Genomic DNA, 23,645 nt, shown 5'->3' on the forward strand with positions numbered 1-23,645 from the left:
TGGGAGAAAGTGTGAGAGAGAAAACAGTCTCTCATTCTATAATGTTGCATAGCTGAGCTGAAATACAAAATGATGCTACCTCTGCAACACACAGGAGATTCTTCTACATTAAATGGTGCAGCAAACAAAACTGAAAGGAGATGTCATTTAGTGACATAGCTATATAGCCCAAATGTTCTTTCAGGCTTTTGCATTTCCACCTGGAATGAAGATTATGCAAGTGGACTGTAGCTGAAGTTTTGCTGATGATTCATGACATAGAATAGAATCCTGCTTCATCTACAATAGCTTTGTTGGCTTTGGAGAGTGTGCAGGAGTAAACACTTCCCCTCCCTCCCCCCGTCGGTAAAGTGAGCTGATGTGACTCAGACAAACAAACAAACAACATTGAGTAAAAAAATTTTTATAGTGTCACTTTTCTGACCATCACTACACTACGGCCCCATCCCTTCCAGCACGTACACATGTGCTTAATTTTACACAGTCAATGACTTCAAAGTTAAGCACATGCAGGTTTCCAAGGTAGAGTAGGGTTTAAAATTTTCTTCACAACATTTGATCCAATGACAGTATTCCCTTTCATCTCTGTTTTTTTTTCTTTGCTGATCACTGAAATATTATCACACTCTGTTGCTATTGGTACAATTGGAGTGTAAACCACAGAGGATTATGACAAACTTGATCCATGCCTCTAAGATAGGAAATCAATGTTTTTACCAACATCTTCATGTTAACAAAAGAAACCCTCCCATGATAAAACCAGCAGCAAGTGAAAAAGAGAATTAAAATGCTCAGGCATTACAGTGAGGAGTAAACAAAGAATCTTGTCAACTTTCGGATGAAGTGTTCTCTCTTAGAAGCCAGATTTGTGCCCTTGTGGAACTGGTTGTGGGGTGCAACCTCCAAATCCCATCTGAGGCTCCATGGGAAATGTGAAGTCCAGAGAATAGATCCCAAGACATTCATGTCAGCTTAGGAACTGTACTATCATTGGCTGCACTTGCCATGCTCTATGCTAGCTTGAAGGGTGGACAGCACAAAGAGGAGATGATGCTTCTCTTAGTTTAGAAGCAATACTTTTACTCCCCAAGCCCAAATAAAACACTTCTAGTTCCAGCATCCCTCACCAATTCTTACATGCAGGATAAAATAATAATAATCAGTTTCTTTGCTTCACCAAAAGGCAAATTGATTTATCGCCCCACCACACACCTGATCATGAAAACTAAGCCTTGTGGGACAAATCCAGACCTGGAACTCTGTTGTTCTCAGTGTAGTTTCACATACTTATACAAAAAACGAATTTGGTCCTAAATGTTCACACTAATTATCCTTTTTCATACAGTTCAGTGACTTAGAGAGTAATTATTGATCTATATTAAAACAAACAACCAAAAACGCCCCCTGCACTGGATTATAAGAGCAAGGGAGAAGAATGTGCCGTAGCATGATTAATAGTACAGGCCACCAGATGGACGACTCCAGTATTTAGGCACTAGAGCAGCATGGTTTATCATGAGGTAATTGCAACTCTGAAGTATTACAAGGCAGAGGCTGCATATGTGCTTCTCTAATCCCTAGGGACACTATTAATTCGTGTTAATCATGCCCTTGGGAACTGTCTTGTTAGAAGTCCATACAGCAAGAAAAACGTGTACATTTATATATTTGTGAGTGTTTTCCTAGATGAAGTGGACAGTTTAGAGAACTGAACAGAGCGGTTTCATTAAGCTGTGTGATTAAGCTATCTTTTCACAAGATTCAGCAGTGATAACATTGCCTCATACAGACACTTGAATAATAGTTATCCTGTGGTTTTTTTGGATAGCCATAGCAAAACGCCAATTTCCCAGAAACTATAACTACGTTTAATAGGTTATTCTAGGCCAAATTTTCAAAAGCAAACACCTAGGTTGTGGCTGCAAAATATGCATCAGTCCAAATTAAGTGGTAATTGCAAGCAAATGTGCACCCTCAGAATCACGCCATCCTCCCTCAATAAGGTGGCAAGGCTCTTTCCTTCCCACAAAAAACACAGCCAAACAGACCAAAAGCTCAGGCAAGAGCCTTCCCTAGCCCATCTCTTCTAGGGTGACCAGACAGCAAGTGTGAAAAATCGGGACAGGAGGTGAGGGGTAACAGGCACCCATATAAGACAAAGTCCCAAATATCAGGACTGTCCCTATAAAATTGGGACATCTGGTCACCCTAATCTCTACTCACTTCCCATTGGGACCACACAAGAGGTATTGCAATCCTATGCTTAAAATGAAATGCCCACTGTCCCAGATATGGAGACAAAGAAGGGACAGGGAGTCCCACAATGCAGCTTGGCACAGTAGGGAGTGCATTTCCTTGAGTTCTCCACCTCCTGAGTGATTCCACACCTCCCTTCCACACCAGAGGTGCTGTTGTTCTCCCCCCACTCTCTGTGCCCATCGTCTCGGAAGCACCAGGTGGATAATCTCCAAAGTCAGTCTTAGCAAGCAGTCAGTTCATACAGCCAGGTGGGGGTAATGAGCCAATTACAGCCTTGGGTGCTCAGCCAAAGATCTAGTGTAACAGTGAATTTGTTTTTGTCACAGAATCACTTCAGTGTGATCATTGCTTCACTATGACAAACTGCAATCTTCACATTGCAATGTGTGTATAGCAGTTATGGCCTTTCACTCTAAAGGGAGCTTCACTAAGCTCCTGTGTACACTTCAGCTTGTAACTGAGTTTATAACCAGTTAGGCGCATGGTTGGCTCTAAGCATGGATTGTATCCACATACAACACGATTAATACTCCAGTAGCACCTATGATAACTAACAGAAGTGTGCCCTTGCCAGAAACCCGCCTGGTAAGGACCTGTCTGGTTTAGTGTAGAGATGGAGTCACTAACAATGCCCGTATGGCTGGTTTTTACAATCCTAGTTCTTCACAGCCATGCTAAAACTTTCCAGAGTTCACTGCCTCCTGTGCCTCTGTGTATACATCTCCTCTGGACACTCTGTCCATGGCGGAAGCACTGTGGAAAAGCTGTCAGTTTTTCCCAGAATGCCCTCATTCCAGCATGGTTGGTGTGAAGGCACAAACATGGCTAAGATATGGACCTTGTGTACACTACAGAACGGGGCTATGTTTGAACATGGTTGTAAGTAATCGAGTTAGTTAACATAATGCTGATCACAACTTAGTTGTCAGTACAGACCAAGAAAAATGGGATTCAACATTGGGTCAGTTAACAGTGATTAAACCTTGGTTTTAACATTAAGGAAGGGCTGTGCTTGAGGGGGATTCCCCTAGGTAAGGCGAATCCACAGTTGCCCATTAGGGTAGCTTTCTAGTTGCAATGTCTGAGCAGCAGAAAGGGGTTTCAAAGGTCTGACTCTTAATTTCAGTAGCGTGTGACATAGCTAAGGGTTTAATAAGGGTCACTATAATTTATGGCACCATTGCTATGCATTTAAAGAAGTTACAAGTAAGCAGATCTCCATATAGTATGTCCAAAAAGTATCGTGTTTGCAGGGATGTGGTCCTGATGAGGGAGTAAGTCACAAAGACAACACTATCATCCAGCCAATGTTCCAGGCAAGTAAGCTGCAGGAGCAAGAGGGGCATTATCCCCCTGTAAATGTTGGGGATGAGGGGAACAGGGATATCATTCCTATGAAAAGTTTTTGAAAAAATACAAGCTATTTCAATATGTTGTATTCCAAAGGCAAAAGCTATGCTCTTCAGGAGTATCTTTATAAACTAGGATTAAAAGTCATCTCTGTCTGGGAATTCTTTGGCAATATATAGGGAGTCGGAAAGGATCGTCACCACAAATAAAGAGATCCCTTTCCCCTCTATCAGTCTGAGGCAGAACTTAGTGCTATGTTAAATTTCCCGGGACTGCTGAGCTATTTGGAATTCAGCTTTGGTACCATGAAACTGATGAATATCCTCATGTCAAAAAGCAGGTTTTATATGAAACAGTAATTAATAACCTTTAATCACACAAAACTAGAGATCCAATTAGCCCCTTGGGTTCATGCTCCTTCAGGGTTGGGAGGAGAAAAATCTTTATCTTTCATTCTGATGGTTTTCTTAATTTTGGTAACAGCATGCTCGAGCAGACAGCTAAAAGAACTCTGTGGACTTGTGCATGTTGCTCCTATACTGATTATGCCCATGAATTAAATGTTACCTAGTAACCACCTGCTTGTGTTTATGAGTACGTAAGGTTCCATATGTCTCTCTCTCTACAGATAAGAGGTAAATATTAGAAATTTTATTCTGCTGTGAAGAGTGAAAACAACAGCAATCCTTCTCTAGCTTCATGCACTGATGATTTCTCATAATGCTTTGCTTGCTCTGATATATTTGTTCATTTTTTTTACCAGGAATTTTCTTTTAAATCTGTTATCCACGGCTATCCAGAACCTTATTAAAATCATTATAAATTACAATCCAGATGTTTTTCATACTTAATATAGCAACAATTCCTTATGAGAAAGAGACATATGATAAAGTTAAGTTTCTAAACTTCAGACGTTGAGGCTGAGTGCAAAAAAGTGTCAATAGACATTTTTTTCCATCCGTGTCATAAAAAATGGCTGGATCAACTTCACTTAGACTTTCTAAATATAATCACATTTTGGCAGAAATCAAGGCATGTACATTTCCCAGAAGGGAACTTTTGGGGCTGGGAGAAAGTTACAAGTAATGGAAAGTACAAGTTTAGAATGCATTTGCAAATATATTGGCCAAAGCCCTCCACTGAACTCAGTAGCATTTCTCTATTATAAGTGAATAACCAGAATTAGGCTTAATCCCAGCTCTGCCATTGATATACTGTGTTATGTTTGGCAAGTTACATCTCTACGTACCTCAGTTGCCCCTTAGCTAAAATGGGGATAACAATGCTAACCTCTTTTTGTGAGAATGCTAATCAAGATTATTATTAAAAGGAAACTATTACAGGTCTTCGCAAAAAGAAAAGGAGGACTTGTGGCACCTTAGAGACTAACAAATTTATTTGTAGCTCACAGAAGCTTATGCTCAAATAAATTGGTTAGTCTCTAAGGTGCCACAAGTCCTCCTTTTCTTATTGCGAATACAGACTAACACGGCTGCTACTCTGAAACTATTACAGGTCTTGTAAGCAGTCAGAGAATCTACAAATACGTACGCAGACTAAAGAGCACAAAGAAAACATTAACAGTAGGACCAAGTTCAGGTGTCATGAAATCTGTCAGCCTTCACCAAGTTGTTCATGATGAAAAGAGTAGTTCAGAAATATTTGCTGGATGTAGCTATTCAAGCGACTAACAACAGCATAAGATTTTTTTTGTCCAGTGTGCAAGCACAGAAAGAATAGACTGATCCTCTGAAGCATGAACAGACAAATTAGAATGAGGATAAAATGAAATAACAGATATGAACTCATGTTTTCAGTAGTTTTTGCTAATACCAGGGTCAAATTAGGCCTTTATCAGGAATCAGATTTTCTGGAAAAGAAATAAGGAGTTCTACAGAGTTGTGCAGACAAACACCAGAAATGTTCACAAAGAAAAAGAGCAAAAATTATTTAAAGCCAGTGGGCCTGATTCTTCTCTCAAATGCATCAATTTTTTACCAGTCTAATTCTCTTAACTTGGATGGAGTTGCTCCTCATTTACACCAGCACAAAGAGAGAGGATAAGCAGGCTCATGGGGTGCAAATGATAATTCACAATGAATGGCACTTGAAAAGAACATAACAAAAAGTTTGCTCTTTGCCACAAGGAGCCAGAAGACTGCTAGAAGCACAGCACAAGAGTTCTGGTGAACTAAATAATATTAATTCCAAAATAAGCCAATGATAGAGTTTTAAAAAGGAACTGTAACTCAAATACAGCATAGACTTTTATGTGCTGTGAGGGAAAGTAAGCCAAGAGCATTTAACATAATTTCATTCAGGCCAGAATTTTAGAAAAGGAAAAATTGTATAGTCAAACAATAATGGTAATGAGTGGGACTGTTTGGTGTTTTACAATAGAATCTGTTTTTATAGAAGAAAAAAATTAGACCAGTGAACCAAAATTTCAGTACAATGTACACCAGAAGAGATCCCAAATGTAGGTATATAATGCGTTTTCTCTCTTAGACTAACACGAGGTTTCATCGTTACCTTCTACGCTGCTGAGTTTAGCACAACCCATCACCTAGGGTGTAACTGTGCAAAGTGGTGTTAGTAGATATGAGTTCAGTCTCACAAGGCTCAACATAATGGATTTATGTTTCCAGTGGAAATTGATTTTCTTTCCTGTCTGAACCCAAGTTCCTTTCTCAAATAGACTGGTGGAATGAGTTTTCAGATCTCCCTGAAGATTGGAGTAGAGTCAGAGGAATCATAGAATCTCAGGGTTGGAAGGGACCTCAGGGGGTCATCTAGTCCAACCGCCGGCTCAAAGCAGGACCAATCCCCAATATTTGCCCCAGATCCCTAAATGGCCCCCTCAAGGATTGAACTCACAACCCTGGGTTTAGCAGGCCAATGCTCAAACCACTGAGCTAGACCCCCCAGGATTAAATTCAGCTCTGGTGTAAAAGGATGCAACTCTCTAACACCAAGTGTAAATTTGATTCCCTGAATTCAACCAGTGCCAGTACTGACTACCCCATGCATTTAAAACACAAGTCAGATCCCCCCAAAAACATGAGACTGACTTAAAAAGCACAAGATTTTCAAGCTCTGGCTCCCAGTCCAGTTGCCTAGTGTGTCTCAGTGCCCACTCCCCGCTCCCGTCTCTTAGTCTTGCCCCTCCCACTGACCCCCTAGTTTCCACATCAGCCCTTGTTTCACAGTCACTCCCAGTGTTCCCCCTGCCATCTCCCAGTACCAGTTACAATTCCCTCCCCTCCCCCTCCACCAAGTCCCATTTTTAATCTACTTCCTCCATGGCCCTCCTTGCCCCAGGTCCAGGTCCAATCCCTTCTGAATTTGAATCTGGCTGCTTCCTCCTCCACTGTGCCTGGGCCCCCTCAGTGGAGGCGCTAAGAGCACAGGAGAGACAGTCTCTCTGCTCTAGTTCTGGTTCCTGGCACTAGGACAGCCCATAGCAACTGGGAATAGTAATTGCAGAGAAAGTTTTGCTGAGCGCCTGCAGCTCTGGGATGGAGTGCGTGTGGTCTGATGAGCAGGTAGGAGCTATGAAGGGCTTGAATATGGTCACCAGAGATGGAATCTTTGGGAAATGCAGCTGCCAAACTCTAAGAAGTCTCTTCTGAGCATGTGTGAGCTTAGCTTTTTCAGAGGCTGCTAACTTGGCCAGATGTTGGTGCTGCTTCTGTGGGGAAAAAACACAAGATCCATCCCTGAGGCCAGGGCCACGCCTGCCAGATTTCAGATCCCTGATCCAAAGCACGGGGACACCAGAACTTCTCAACCAAACAGTAGTAAGAATTTTTTTTCAACATTGACAAAACACCATATTTTCCCCTAATCTCATTCTCAGAAATGGTTCAACCATTTTTGCAGACGCCAAAAATAAATAAATAAATATTAGCCTCAAGAAGACACCTGGCATGGAAAATTTCAGCCCGAACAGTTGAAGTCTGGCAGAGTCATAAGTAACTGAAAACAGAGTTTCATAATGAGTCTTCTGTTGGACAACCTTAGGTATAAGCAGTGTTACAGCTCCACTTTTAATATTATTATTATTTCTTATTCAAGCATGAGAGTCACACAAAGTAAAATTTAAAAATTAGTTCCTTTTATCTAGTGCCATCTATTATGACTGTATTTTTTGGCATCCTAGTGGGTACCTCAACAGACATCATTCATGTACATCATAAGAATAGAACAGATAAAGGTGATAATGGGGTTTATAAAACTTCAGTAACCTATATTCATGAAATACTGTACCTGGAAAATTCAGGGGCAATTCAATTCTGGCTGAGCACTGGTTGTCTTCATTACTCTCGCAGATGCTTGCAATGATCTTATTAACTTTGAACCCAGTAACTTTAATCAATTCTCCGGTTGGCAGGCAGCATTCATTTCCAAACATTTCATAAACGGAGCCTTAGGAAACACAAAAGGAAAGAAAGATGGTACACAAGTTTTAAGCACGATTTAAAATACCCGTATTGCTTTTCTTGGAATATTTCCTTCTGCATAGATACTAAAAGCCATTTAAATCAGTTATGTGAAACTTACATGATCTTCCACAACTACTTGGTTTTCATTCTCCCTCTCAGTATTACAGACCCTGCCGTCAGGTTTTCTCCCTAGTTTTTTTCCCCCTTCGGTATAATTTCTGACCAAAAGATCAAAATCAATCTAAGATCAAAATTTACTCTATTGGGATATAGGGTATATACAAGACGCTATATGGGATAGGATCCTAGTATTTCCTGTAGGATACATAATATTAAAAAGAATGGAGTTTCCTCTCCATGGGCCTGATACAAAGGCTATTGAAGTAAAGGGAAAGCTTTCTTTTGACTTCAGTGCACTCTGGATCAGCTGCATCTGTGCATGTAATCCATGTAGTTCCCAATAGCATTTCAACATACCATTATGAAGAGAAAAGAGCCTAAAAAGATCAGCCCTTCAATCTTTTTACATTGAAATAGAATGGTCTCAGCCAGTCAGAGAGTAGGAATATCATACAATCTGGACCCCCAACTGTACAGTAAATTTCAGTAGCAGTGCAGAACACAAATCTCTACTCTGATTTTTACCACTGCCTGCAGCACTCATCAACCTGGTGGCCACCATATGGGGAAGGACCATCTCAACTTCACAGCTATATCAAAAATACTACCTATTAGCAGTGTCATTCTCTTCATAGTGACTGAAGGTTGCATCCAAGTCATAACCATATCCTGGGCTAATAAACACCTCTCACTCAGTACAGGGTTTCGTTGTGAACTCATAGATAGACTGCAGTCTCAAGGTGTCGTTGTTTAAGAACTCAGTGATGAAACCATGCACTACCATGAGTAGTCTCATTAAAACCTATGGTGCTCCTCTTGGTAATAAGCACTACATTCGGTAGTAGGTGATTGCAGTATTGAGCCCTAAGAGGAGGATAAAAGCGCAAGCTAAAATAAGATACATTGGAGAAGTGGCAGCATCTCCATAATTAAGGCTATATTCAAAGTTCCCTTAGAAATGAAGGTTCCCCTACTCTTCTCACTGGGAATATGAAAGCCCACTGAGGTGGGGTGAGCTGGCTCCCAAAATAATTTCCAGGAGCTGAGGAGAGTCCAAAAAAAGAGCTCTCCCTACGTCCTTTAGCACATATTGGGCAAGCAGAGGAAATAACACTTCCCCCACCTCCATGGACCTGGGTTCGAAGTATGAAGGGGGTGTCTTCACTGGAGTGTGTCACTAGGACTTCTGGGGGCATATCCCATGGTTCTTTGTGCTGCTGCAGGCTTAGCCATTCTATGGTTCTTGACCAGTGAAATATGGGAAACCTTGTCTTTTCCTTCTGGGCATATGGGGGGGAGGGGTAGAATGGTGGGAAGGCATTGGGGCACTAAGAGCACTTGCTTACTTCAGCCTGCATCCTCACTGTCGAATGCATGGGTTACCAGCCACTCTGACAGCCTCATGCAGGCTTGAGCCTTATCTATACGCCCAGCCATGCCAGCTAGCTTGGAACGAAAGCACCACCAAAATCAGCCAAGAGGGTGTGGATGGGAGATGGTTTACGGGTAACACCTGAGTAAGAGCCTGGGTGAACTTTGCAGTGAAAACATACCCAAAGAAACCATTCTATTCCCAGTAACATCCTCATCTTATGGGGTGCCTTCAGAGGCAGGAAGGCGAGATTGCTCCTGTAGTGTACTTCTCCAGTGATTACAGGATTGCAATCCTCAGACACCTCCTCACAGGGAGCATGTGCAGGACTGATTTTCTGCTCCTGCAAGGGGAAGCAGGATGAAGCAATATTTTCTCTCTTCAGGTAGAACAGGGAAGTACATTTACACTCACACAGCACTGAGAGAGGGTGGGGATTGCAGTACTGCCAGGACTTCCTCACAGTGAATTCCCCCCTGCGATGCAGAGGGCCATTCTACTTAGCTTGTAAACTCTGCAGGCAGGGACTGTCTTTTTGTTACATGTTTGTACAGGGCTTAGCACAATGGAGTCCTCATCTATGGTTATGGTCCTTAGAAACTATTGCAACACAAACAACAATCTGGCGCAAGCTGGTGTAGTTTATGCCTCCCTGAGCCACGCTCAGTTAATCTGGCCCTAAATATATAAGACCAGGAAAGTCACTGCCCTGATTCACTATAAAAGAACAATTTGTCTTTCTTACTGCAAAAACTGAATCCTGTCACTGCTTGCACCCCTAGCAATACCACATTGACTAACACAGCTACTACTATACACCCTGCTGGACCTCTCTGGGTTACCGTGGCTGATGCTCCAATGACCACATGAGGAAGTGTCAGAGCTCTCCTTGCTTTAGCTGTGCTCCATAGGCACATGTTAGAGAGAGCGAGATGAAACAGCCGTGAAAATGGTAATCCTCTTTATCTCATGGAAAAAACCTCACCACCCTTCATATACAGTACAGTGTACAGATAATAACATCACTGCTTTTCATCAGAAAAGGTAAATCCCAGAGGACACAGCATGAAAGAACACTTCGGGGGTATTGGGTTTAGTGTGCGGGTGCTGGTCTTTGGTGTACAGAAGGTCAGACTAGATGATCTGATGGTCCCTTCTGGCCTTAAACTCCATGACTCTGGATTACAGTCCACATGGCAATATGTACACTGAATTCTATTATCCTCTCCAGTGGCACACTAGCCACTGGGCCAACGGGCCCGTGCCCAATTGGGGGCCCTGGAAAATTGGGCGCCCCCATGTCCCAACCCTTCTCCCCAGCAGGAGCGCCAGGTGTGGGAGCGGGGCAAGCCCCAGCGCCCTTACCCCATTTTCCCGGCAGGAGCGCTGGGGTGTTGGGGGAGGAGGGAACTGCAGGCGGAAAGAGTGGAGAGGGGCCCCCACTTCCTCTGGCCCAACACCCCACCAATCCATAATCCACCTCTGACCCTCTCCCACAAAATGAATCTATGATGAATGCGCTAGTAAAAGGGAGCACATTGTTATTGTATCTTCTTTATTCATTGAAGCTTTAGGGCTAGATTCTCTGCTGCACCCACTTTTCCAAACTATGTCAGTTGGCAATAGCCCCCAACAGACCAACTACCAGCTGAGAATAGCTGGACTGTAGTGGTGCTCCAGCCACAACCCTCTAAAGTCAGGGCTGGATGACAGATGTCAGGGTTCCCCCACACACACTCTGAACTCTGAGATACAGATGTGGGGACCTGTGTGAAAGACCCCCTAAATTTATATTCTACCAGTTTAGGTTAAAACTTCCCCAAGGCACAAATTCCTTTCCTTGTCCTTGGATGGTATTGCTGCCACTGCCAAGTGATTTACACAAAAATTCAGGGAAGGGTCACTTAGAATACCTATCCCTCCAAAATATCCCCCCAAACTCTTTCACCCCCTTTCCTGAGGAGACTTGAGAATAATATACCAACCAGTTGCCTTAGCAATGTGAGCACAGACCAGACCCTTTGTCTTCAGGACACTGAATCAATCAGGTTCTTAAAAAAAGACCTTTATTTATAAAGAAAAAAGTAAAAGAATCATACCTGCAAAATCAGGATGAAAGGTAACTTTACAAGGTAATAAAAAGATTTAAAACACAGAGGATTCCCCTCTGGGCTCAGCTTCACAGTTAAAAAAACAGGAATAAAACTACCTCCGTAGCATAGGAAAATTCACAAGCCAGAACAAAAGATAATCTAACACATTTCTTTGCCCTGCTTACAATTTCTGTGGGTTTAGATGGATTATTCCAGGTAGGTTTCAGAGTAGCAGCCATGTTACTCTGTATTCGCAAAAAGAAAAGGAGTATTTGTGGCACCTTAGAGACTAACAAATTTATTTGAGCATAAGCTTTCGTGAGCTACAGCTCACTTCATCGGATGCATACTGTGGAAAATACAGTGGGGAGATTTATATACACAGAGAACATGAAACAATGGGTGTTACCATACACACTGTAACAAGAGTGATCACTTAAGGTGAGCTATTACCATCAGGAGAGTGGGGGGGGGGGACCTTTTGTAGTGATAATCAAGGTGGGCCATTTCCAGCAGTTGACAAGAACGTCTGAGGAACAGTGGGGGGTGGGGGGGGGAATAAACATGGGGAAATGGTTTTACTTTGTGTAATGACTCATCCACTCCCAGTCTCTATTCAAGCCTAAGTTAATTGTATCCAGTTTGCAAATTAATTCCAATTCAGCAGTCTCTCATTGGAGTCTGTTTTTCAAGTTTTTTTGTTGAAGAATTGCCACTTTTAGGTCTGTAATCGAGTGACCAAAGAGATTGAAGTGTTCTCCAACTGGTTTTGAATGTTATAATTCTTGACATCTGATTTGTGTCCATTTATTCTTTTACATAGAGACTGTCCAGTTTGATCAATGTACATGGCAGAGGGGCATTGCTGGCACATGATGGCATATATCACATTGGTAGATGTGCAGGTGAACGAGCCTCTGATAGTGTGGCTGATGTGATTAGGCCCTGTGATGGTGTCCCCGAATAGATATGTGGACACAGTTGGCAACGGGCTTTGTTGCAAGGATAGGTTCCTGGGTTAGTGGTTCTGTTGTGGGGTTGCTGGTGAGTATTTGCTTCAGGTTGGGGGGCTGTCTGTAAGCAAGGACTGGCCTGTCTTCCAAGATCTGTGAGAGAGATGGGTCGTTAGGTTACAGGTTAGGTTGTAGATCCTTGATGCGTTGGAGAGGTTTTAATTGGGGGCTAAAGGTGATGGCTAGTGGCATTCTGTTATTTTCTTTGTTGGGCCTGTCCTGTAGTAGGTGACTTCTGGGTACTCTTCTGGCTCTGTCAATCTGGTTCTTCACTTCAGCAGGTGGATATTGTAGTTGTAAGAATGCTTAATAGAGATCTTGTAGGTGTTTGTCTCTGTCTGAGGGGTTGGAGCAAATGCGGTTTTATCGTAGAGCTTGGCTGTAGACAATGGATCGTGTGGTGTGGTCAGGGTGAAAGCTGGAGGCATGTAGGTAGGAATAGCGCTCAGTAGGTTTCCGGTATAGGGTAGTGTTTATGTGCCCATCGCTTATTAGCACTGTAGTGTCCAGGAAGTGAATCTCTTGTGTGGACTGGCCCAGGCTGAGGTTGATGGTGGGATGGAAATTGTTGAAATCATGGTGGAATTCCTCAAGGGCTTCTTTTCCATGGGTCCAGATGATGAAGATGTCATCAATGTAGCGCAAGTAGAGTAGGGGCATTAGGGGACGAGAGCTGAGGAAGCGTTGTTCTAAGTCAGCCATAAAAATGTTGGCATACTGTGCGGCCATGCGGGTACCCATAGCAGTGCCGCTGATTTGAAGGTATACATTGTCAACAAAAAAACTTCAAAAACAGACTCCAATGAGAGACTGCTGAATTGGAATTAATTTGTAAACTGGATACAATTAACTTAGGCTTGAATAGAGACTGGGAGTGGATGGGTCATTACACAAAGTAAAACTACTTCCCCATGTTTATTCCCCCCCTCCAGCCCCCACTGTTCCTCAGATGCTCTTGTCACCTGCTGGAAATGGCCCACCTTGATTATCATTACAAAACATTCCCTCCCCCCCCCCCCCCCCGGCTCTCTTGCTGGTAATAGCTCACCTTAAGTGATCACTATCTTGTTACAGTGTGTATGGTAACACCCATTGTTTCATGTTCTCTCTATATATAAATCTCCCCACTGTATTTTCCACTGAATACATCTGATTAAGTGAGCTGTAGCTCACGAAAGCTTATGCTCAAATAAATTTGTTAGTCTCTAAGGTGCCACAAGTACTCCTTTTCTTATTCCAGATATATTTTCAGGAGATATTGTACCTGCTTGGCGTCTCCCTCCGTCCAGAGAGGGAACAACAAAAGAGAACAACAAACAAATCCTTTCCCTCCAGATTTGAAAGTATCTTCTTTCCTCATTGGTCCTTCTGGTCAGGTGCCAACTAGGTTATTTTAACTGTTTAACCCCTTACAGGTAAGGCAATACAGTACAGCTGCTACTCTTTCCTCTATATTTATGACACCAAACCACTCTAGCTAGTGGTGGTCCTAATTTACCACTCCCACTAGAAGAAAGCGTAGCTTGAGAGATTTAGCCAATTTCCAACCCCTCAGTTCCAGACCATGAAAGAGAATCTGGCTTTTAGCCTTTTCTTTTGTTTCATAATTGTTCACAAACTGAGTCTGATTGCTGTGAATATATTTGCTATTAATTTCTTCTTCTCTCGCCTCCTCTTCTTAGCAAGCTTTCTTTCAGCTAAGCTGAAATGCATAACCCAGTGAAAGGCCCAACTTAGTGGTACTCTCATGACGGGGACAGGGAATACGCTTAAAACAATGAGGTTCATCTGTCAATTTTTACCTCCAGATGTATGAGGTGGGTGGTCTCCACTGGTTTGTTTAATGAAGGTTTCCAGCTTGGCCCCAGTACCTGAGCCTCCCATATCACATTGTGGTAAAACTGGAGCCCCAGATGGACATTACAGTAGCCTTATTTATTTATTTATTTTGGTGTGGTTTGCCTGGAATAACCAAGTGCTTTACGGTAACACATCACACAGTAGCAGAGTGTCACAAAGTAGCTGGTTTGTTGATGCATTTTTTAAAAATACACTTCCTGCACTCTAAAAGCGTAGCCCAGCTCTTCATTTTATTGCTGGTCATCATCCCCATGACTCCTTGTCTCCTTGTTCCAGGACCAAGTACTTCTTCAGTGCTTCCCTCAACTGCTATGAATGACATTCTCTAGACTACTCGGCAGGAAGATTGTGTGTTGTATTTTTTAAAGTGATATGTAGTTATGCATTATGATGGTAGTTATCTACAGCACTTGTATTTCTAGCAAGATGGTATCTCCTGGACACAATTGCCCTTTTGTGTTCCATTAGAGGCAGCATGTTAAAGAAAGACACATACTGTGCTCTCACCTGGATACATTTTATTGTTCTTTCTTATTTTCCCTTAATGTAAAATAAAAATTCAGGAAGAGATTACACATTTGTGATGTATATGTGAAAAATATAAGATATGCCCAGCCACTCATGATCCTCCCTCTAGGCACTAAGGGCATCAACTCTTCCACACAACTGATCTTCAGCACAAGACACACAGGTGTAAAGGGGGTCACCTCTGTATGTGAGCCATCTCTTGGCAATGTTTTCATCCCACTGCCACCATTACATGGATCTTATAGTACAATAAGCAAATGGCTGAAGTGAACAAATGTAACCCTTACAAATGGCTGTGAGTGAAAGTCTACAAGGAGATGTTAGCAAATAAGATGCTGTGGGCCAGATTCTGATCTGTTATATTGGTGTAAATCCAGAGTAATTCTGTTGAATATCCTTGCATTTCAGTGGAGTTGCTCTGGATTTACACAAGTATAGCGAAGATCAGAATTTGGGCCAATGTGCACTGTTTAGTCCCAAAAAATAACCCTTGCAAGCGTAAATACACTTCTGGGCACAACTATATAGAATTGATTATAATTACGTATTTGTCTCAAGTTAAATGGCCTAAATCCGGATTTTAGCCCTAGCCTGGCAGTTTGCTTGGACTAGTACAATAAGGGTAAAATTTTAGGCAAGAAAAATGTTACCTAGTGATTTGTCATCCAACTAATTTTACCAAATATGTGTGCTGATGAGAAGTAGAACCAAGTTGTTTTCAAATAGACAATAAAAATTCTTTTCCTATTAATACCAGCGGGATTGGTTTTATTGTCAGAGTTCCTTCAGGGTAGCTTTGTGAATCAGAAAACCCTTGCTGAAGCTGATTGTCTGTGCACCATGGAGCCTCATGTATAATATATTATGTACCTATGGAAAAAATGGAAAATGTCATATTTCATGCATTACTCATAGTCAGCATGCCAATTCTCTGTGTTTAACCACAAAGAAAGAATAAAATACACTGAAAACTTAAGTCAATTAACCTTAAAGACTGATTCTTTTCAACTCAAGAAGGATGGAGAGAATACAATGCAAAACCATCTTAGCAAAAGCTAGAATAAGGCAGCCTATTTACAGTGATCAAACAATGCCCCTGAATGCTGTAATTAAAGAACGAGTTGCCTTTGAAACCACCGTTTTGGATTGCTTCTTTGTTCAACAAAAACTACATTTATATCCTTTTATAAGCTCATCTCTGGTTTGACAATCCATATTAGCAGCTGCTGTGATCACATCAAAGAAACCAAAACAAAATAGCTTTTTCCTCTCTCTCCTAAAATAGTACCCTTAAATAAAAATTATTGTAGGTTTTTTTCATGATTTTCCTCTCATACGTACAGTAGGGTTTATTTTCCCCTCAAAAACACCAATTATAAATACAATGCATGCATGAGATGAATCAAGTTACCCTTCACATCACGGAGGAGTGAGACAGAATGATTGAGATCAATATTTTATATTATAAGTTAGAACAATTGACATTGAAGTTGCATTTCTGCTTTTTTCCCTCCTAGCTTATGTAAGCGGGGGAATAGTCCCGCTATTGTGGGGAACTTTCCTGGCTTCTGCACTACCCGGGTGAAGTGGGCTAGCGAAAGGATCTGAATCCTCGCTCCCACTTCCTTTACCCAGTGGCCTCCCTGCCCTTGAGGGCTCCCCTTTCACTCTCCTGTCTGGAAGAGTCCTCGTAACCCCAACAAGGCTGGGCCCAGGATTCCTGAGGGGCTCGACCACCAACCCTGCTGTGGTCACCTAGGACAGGGGCTAGGGTGTCCCCACTCCGGGGTACTCTCTCTGCACTGGGCACTTCTCTGACCCACTGACCATTACATACAAGTTAAAGCAAATGCAAGTTATTTAATCAACAATTAATTTTAAAAAGAATAAGGAATAATGAGAAAGGTTAAAGGAAACACATCAACCCGCTCTGTGGCAGGGATCACCACAAACAGTGTCTCTGGAATGTCCGGGCAGTTCACAGTCTGTTCCCTGTAAGTCCCAGGCCGCCTTCTCAGGCCCTGGCGGTGCTGCAGGGATGCTGTGGGTTGGACACTTGCTCTGGTGGTGGCCACACGCTCTCAGGCTCTAAGTGGTAGGACCCTTCTTCCCAGTGTCGCCCCCGCCCTATCGGGGTTACGATCCAAGCCTGGCCTGCAGAGCCCCTTGGCTGAGGCGTCTCCCTATGCTGGGCCCACTGCCCAGGGTCCCCCTCGCTCTCCCCAGCTGCTCACCACACCCAGCTCCAGACTGCTCCAGACCCAGCTCCATCACTCGGTCTCAGTGCTGCTGCTGCTCTGCCTCCAGCTGCCTGGGCTGCTTCTTTGGCCCCTCTGGCTCTGGTTGCTGCAGCTCTGCTCCCAGGACAGGGCTGCTCTGCAGGCTGCTTCTGTGACTCTGCTCCCAGCACTGACCTGCTTCCTGGGCTGCTTTTCTGGCCCCTTTGGCTCTGGTTGCTGCAGCTCTGCTCCCAGGGCAAGTCTGCTCTCTCTGGGCTGTGCCTCTGGCTTTGGGGCTGCAGCTCTGCTCCCAGGGCAAGTCTGCTCTCCCTGGGCTGTGCCTCTCGCTTTGGGGCTGCAGCTCTGCTCCCAGGACAGGGTCTGCTCTCTCTGGGCTGCTTTTCTGGTCCCTCTGGATCTGGCACAGCTCTGCTCCCCAGCTTAGCTTGGGCCCCTGCTTTCTCCTTAGCTCGGCCCCACTCTGTCTGACCCAGGCAAATCCAGCTCACACGGAGGACAGGACCTCCCTGGCTTCCTGACTCCCTGATTAGCCTGCTCGCCCTGTCATTCAGGCTGACCTGGAGCATTGGCCTCTCCCCATTGTTCCTGAGGGCTGTCAGTCTCAGGGTCCTGATTCCCCATCGACCCTTCCCCCTTTTCGTACTGGAAGCTAGCAACTAAAACACCCCCACTGAATGTTAGTAAGGGGGCAACAGTCCCCTTACACTTAGGACCCAGTTCCATAGCTGCTCTGAGAGTGAAATGTTCATCGACTCCCATGGGAACTGTGCACACATGATGTCTCAGAATGAGGTCCATAATTAAGTCAATTAATAATAATTAGTTCTTACATCACTTTTTTCATCTATTCACTTCAAAGCACTTTATGAAGGAAGCCATTATCGTTACCTCCATTTTACAAACAGAAAAATCGAAACACAAAGAGGTAACCTGACTTGCTCACGGTCACCCAGTAGGTCTGTAAGAGAGCTCAGACTAAAACCCAGGTTTCCTGATTCCCACTTCAGGGCTATTTCTACTGGACCATATTGTCAAGTACATAGCAGGTTTCTTAACATCTCTGATTTGTTTGTTCTTTCTCCTACAAAGATCAGCACAGAGTGCAATCTACTATCCCAAACATCAGATATTAACTCTCTGGACCCATAGGCTGGAAGCTCTAGCGGGTCAAATTCAGCCTCTCTCCTCCAAACAGCATGCACTGATTAACTGAATTCCATGCAGCTGGTGGTGTGGGATCTCTCTGAAAGGAGGTTTGGGGTGAGGGAGGAGAGACGGTCTTGGCTTTTTTGCACGGATGTTAAAGATTCCCCGGCATGTTTTGTAAGAATAGGGATTTTCCCTGCTGTCCTTTCCCAAATTTCCTTTCCCCTACTATTACATTGTGCACTAGCTACCCACCTGACCATAGGCATGGAGCACCCACGGAAAAAAATTAGTGGATGCTTAGCACCCACCAGCAGCTAGCACCTTCCCCTCCCCCCAGCACTCTCACCTGCCAGCGGCCCTGCTGGTCAACCCCTCCCCCTCCCTCCCAGTGCCTCCTGCCCCCTGCAATCAGCTGTTCCAGAGCATGCGGGAAGCACTGGGGTGTTAGGGGCTAGGGGGAGGATGGCAGGCGGAAGGGGTGGGGAGCGGCCCCCACTTGCTCTGGCCCAGGGCCCCACCAATCCATAATCCGCCTCTGACCCTCTCTCTGGAATACCTGCTCAGCCAGAATGACAATAGACTGCCTTGTGGTGTGACATGGTCAGCTCAAATCACTGTTTTCATTAAAGCTGCTACAGCCTCCTGTAGGAGAAAAGTGCACAAAATATCTCTACCCAGGGTCAGTAAAACAAAATCCATTCTTAATGGGGGCTGTCTGCTGGTGGGGTTTAGCAAAAAGTTTTAATTTGAAATCTATTTTAAGGTTTTCATTTTGGCTTATAAACTTTTTTCAGCAGTCTTATACTTCTGGCTAAGCGAGTAGGTAAACATGGTCATACATCTCCACCAGTAGAGGCATTATCTTTTTTCAGTCACATGTCCAGTATGAAATTCAGCCAATGTCCCACTAAGCCCAGGTAAACTATCTTTGTGTGGGGAAGTATAGGTAGAGGACAGAATTCATCCCCAAGTTAGCCAGTGAGGCCTAGAATAGCCCTGCAGCTCCTCCATAGCCTCTACTCCCACCCCAGGCTGTAATCGGAGCTGCAAACTCTGTGAACCCCCAATGTGAGCTAATCTTGTCTTTCCTAGCTATTTTACCTCACCTCTCTCCTAACCTCCATGCTTATCTTCATCTACCTAGAGCATGGAGCCCAGCACCACTGCATTCAGAGGGTGCTGCAGAGATCCTCGGCGCATCCACTCCACCCTTATGTTCTCCATACACAGCAAAAATCACTATTTCGCAGGGTTTTCTATGGCTTCTGCCCTGTGTGGTGAATTTCACTTCCAGTGCATTACAGTCATGCTTTCTGTCATGCAGCACATTTCCTCCTCCCAAAGCAATACACTGTGTGCTTTGATAGGACCTTTCTAAAGCGTCCTTATTAATAAATGATTGCATTGAGTCAGCCAGTCTGAACGAAGCTGCAACGGGAGCTCTATTTGTAAAGATGGCCTCACACATTCATGCACCCATCTATTAACCACCCTGGCTGAGGAGGGGCTGATTTTGCAAGCACCAAACTATTAGAAAACAAAAGAAGCAGATCTATGTTTCTACATATAGTGAAATTTTAAATGCCAAGTGCTTTAAGCCATTTCTATCATAATGGAATTCTCTAAAAACTACTTCGGCAGTTTCTGATTTATTCCTTTCCTGATGGATTGATGACTCTTTTTATTTGACAGGTTTCAGAGTAGCAGCCGTGTTAGTCTGTATTCGCAAAAAGAAAAGGAGTACTTGTGGCACCTTAGAGACTAACCAATTTATTTGAGCATGAGCTTTCGTGAGCTACAGCTCATTTCATCGGATGAAGTGAGCTGTAGCTCACGAAAGCTCATGCTCAGATAAATTGGTTAGTCTCTAAGGTGCCACAAGTACTCCTTTTCTTTTTATTTGGAGGGCTTACACTTTGCAAGCAGCAGCATGCCTTTGATGCACACTGCACCCATGTTATAGGAAAGAGCAACCAAAACCACAGCTCCAAATGCAACATTTTTGACCTTTTGTTATTTTTACTTCTGAGAGTTAGAATTTCTGCAACAAAGTTACACAACTGCCTACCAGCAACGTCACTTGGCCTTTGGTGAGAGCTCTTTCAATAGAACTTTAGCCACAGCAGTTGTAACTGTTCTTTGATTTTTTTAAAGCATCTATATGATGAGATTGCTTCTCTCCCCAGTTCTGAGCAAGGAGGAGGCCCCCCTCCAGGATAGACTGCAGAAGGGCAGTCCATTCACCCCATGACAATATTCCTATTCCCTTCCTCTGGACCACCTGGGCAGCATGGTGTAAGGGGAGGACTGAGTGGACCAAGGGAGAATCCACAAAAGTGACTTGCTGAATCAAGGTCTAACTTTATGCATGAGTGTAGTCCCATTAAAATTTAATAGAACTATCCATGTGCTTGTAGAGCTGCAGAGTTTAAGGCCAGAAGGGACCACTAGATCATCTAGTCTGACTTCCTGCATGTCACAGGCCACCAACGCCACCCAGCACCTGCATGCTAAATTCAACAACCAACAGGAGACCAAAGTATTACAGCCCACAGGAGAATAGACCATTATGTGCCACAGGCAGAGAATAGGAGGGATGGAGGCACACCCTTGCTCAAGGCCCCCGCTATGGCAGACAAATGATTAAATGAGATGTACCCAGATAATCCTGGCAAGTGATCCTCACCCACAGAGGAAGGCAAAAAAACCGCAACATCACTGTCAACTGGACATGGGAGGAAATTCCTTCCTGCCCCCACATATGATAATCAGTGGGCATACGAGCAACAACGAGCCAGCCAAACACCCTGAAAGAGAGAATGCTCTGGCCCATCTTCAGTTGTGACCATCCCTGATGCTTCAGAGGAAGGAGGTTAAAAATCCTCCCAGAACACATTTGGGTCCGGGTGGAAATCCTTTCCTGATCCCTCCCTTCTAATTTCTCTCCCCAGTTTGTTCATGACCATTTGTTTTTGTGCCAGCATTGTCCTTTAGCTTAAATAACTCTGCACTCTACTTCTCCTATTGGGGTATTTCCTTCCCCAATATATTTATAGCGAGTAATCATATCCTCTCTGAGCTTTCTCTTTGCTAAGCTAAACAAGGCAAGCTCTTCCAGTCTCCTCTCATAAAATAGGCCCTCCATTCCCCTGATCATCCTAATAGCTGTTCTCTGCACCTGTTCCAGTTTAAATTAATCTTTCTTGAATATGGGTGACCAGAATTGTACACAGTATTCCCAGTGAGTTCCTACCAGTGCCTTGTATAATGGCATTAACAGTTCTCTATCTCTACTGGAAATGCCTCACCTGATAAATCCTAGGATCGCATTTGCCTTCTTAATGACTGCATTACATTGGTGCCTCAACATAATCGTGTGATTGACCCACATAGGCAGGTCTCTCTCCTCCTCTGTCAATTCCAACTGCTGAGACCCCAGCTTGCAGCTAAAATTTTTATTACTAGAGCCTAAGTGCATGACCTGGCACATTGTACTATTGAATTTCATCCCGTTTCTGTCACTCCAGACTTCAAGGTCATCCAGATCTTTCCATGTAATATTCCAATCCCCCTCTGTACTGACAACTTTGTATCAGCAGTAAATTTCATTAGCACCCTCCTGCTTTTTGTGCGAAGGTCATTAATAAAGTGGTTGGATACTGCGACGCACTTTAGCACTTGCTTAATTATAAGCATCAATGCAACTACTCAGAGTTTAATGGAGCTGCTTAAAATTAAGCATACTTTTCTCTGCTGGATCAGGCCAGAGCATTCGGCGCCTTGCAGGATCAAGCCCATAGTTAGGACGTGCTTAAGTACCTTGCACAGTCTCCTCTCTGGCCCAATAAAGATCAGCAGAAAAAGGTAACAAAGCCTGACCTTTATTATCCTTTCCACAGAGCCTCAGCCACCCATCCTATGAGTTCCAGGGGCAGCCACAGCTGGAGGGATTCCATTAGTACCATACTGGCTGGAACAATATAGCTGGCAATAGAGGGAGTCCAGGGCAGCTGCAGAAATTCAGGACCTTGATATGGATGACCCTAGAGATTGGCAGAGTACCTGATTGAGCCCTATGCCTATTTAATGAACGAAGAGGTCAACCCCCAACCCCCACCCAATCCACAGAATGATGCAGAGAGGATCTCCCTGTGGAGATCCTCCAGGAGATTTTCTGCCCCCAGGATCTTCTCATGTGGGTTCTCCTGCAAGAGGGGACAGTTCTAGCCACTAAAGCTTAAATTGTATTGTTCCTCACAACTTTCTGAAGGGAGCTGCCTAGGGTTAAATCCTACTCACCTTATTTGGATAAGCCTCCCACTGAAGTCAATGACATGAGCAAAGTGGGCAAGATTTGACTCACAAATGTGAGATGTTACTATCATTCAGAACTAACTACTGAAACGTGCTTTTCTTGCAGAATCTTATTGTAAACAAAATTTGCTTTAAAATCTGCCTGAACACGGGAGAGCAGAGTTTATAATGGTAGGCAGAGAAAATTTACAAGCAGTCTCGTGAATACAGATCACACCAGAAAATCCACACCGCTAAGTGAATAGTTACTCTCTGCTGTTCCTCTGGAACCTTTTTCCTCCCACAGGCTGAATCAAGAGGAGTTGAGAGTGCTTGGAGCCTTTTAGGAGTGGACTCGCAAGGGAGAGAAATCTCAGGTTCCATTGACAAATTTGTCATTTATCTACGTACTCAAATGAAACAAATTTGCCAGGGTAAACATTGTATAGAAAATGTCAGCAATTTCTTTCCTTATGTTGAAAACATGCAAGGATTTTTGTTTGTTTGTTTTGTTTTTTTGGCATAGATACAACTGAGCATTCAACTCAGTAGACGCCCAGGCCATTGTTAAAAAATGCACACTCCCCCACTTTAAATCCTACAACCTTAATTATTTTCATCAACATTTTTCTGGCTTTGTTTACATTGGAGTTATATTTAAAAAACAAAAATATTTCTTTAACAGCCACGAATAGACATCCTATTTATTTTATTCCCACATTTTATTGCTGACATATTTGGCCAAACTCTACTCATGCATTGATTCATCTGGCTTTTCACATTTGTAAAGCAAGTAGGATTGGTCCACTCCATGTTGCCTTAAAGGGTTACCATCAACCTGAAAAATAACATTTCCATCTGATTATTTTCTACCTACTATTGCTACAAGTAACCCCTGCTAGATTTCACAGACAAATAAGACC

At 43.5% G+C, this 23,645-nt stretch overlaps 1 protein-coding gene across 1 annotated transcript in view; it reads right to left on the reverse strand.

The window, feature by feature from the left end:
- Positions 1–23,645, reverse strand: part of THEMIS (thymocyte selection associated) — a 111,490-nt gene that overhangs the window by 81,925 nt on the left and 5,920 nt on the right. The window contains exon 2 of the mRNA XM_074946938.1: positions 7,879–8,037. Within this exon, the coding sequence (XP_074803039.1) occupies positions 7,879–8,037 (159 nt within the window). The remainder of the gene's footprint in view (positions 1–7,878; positions 8,038–23,645) is intronic.

The sequence above is a fragment of the Natator depressus genome, chromosome 3 (assembly GCF_965152275.1).
Source record: "Natator depressus isolate rNatDep1 chromosome 3, rNatDep2.hap1, whole genome shotgun sequence".
Taxonomy (NCBI): Eukaryota; Metazoa; Chordata; order Testudines; family Cheloniidae; genus Natator; species Natator depressus.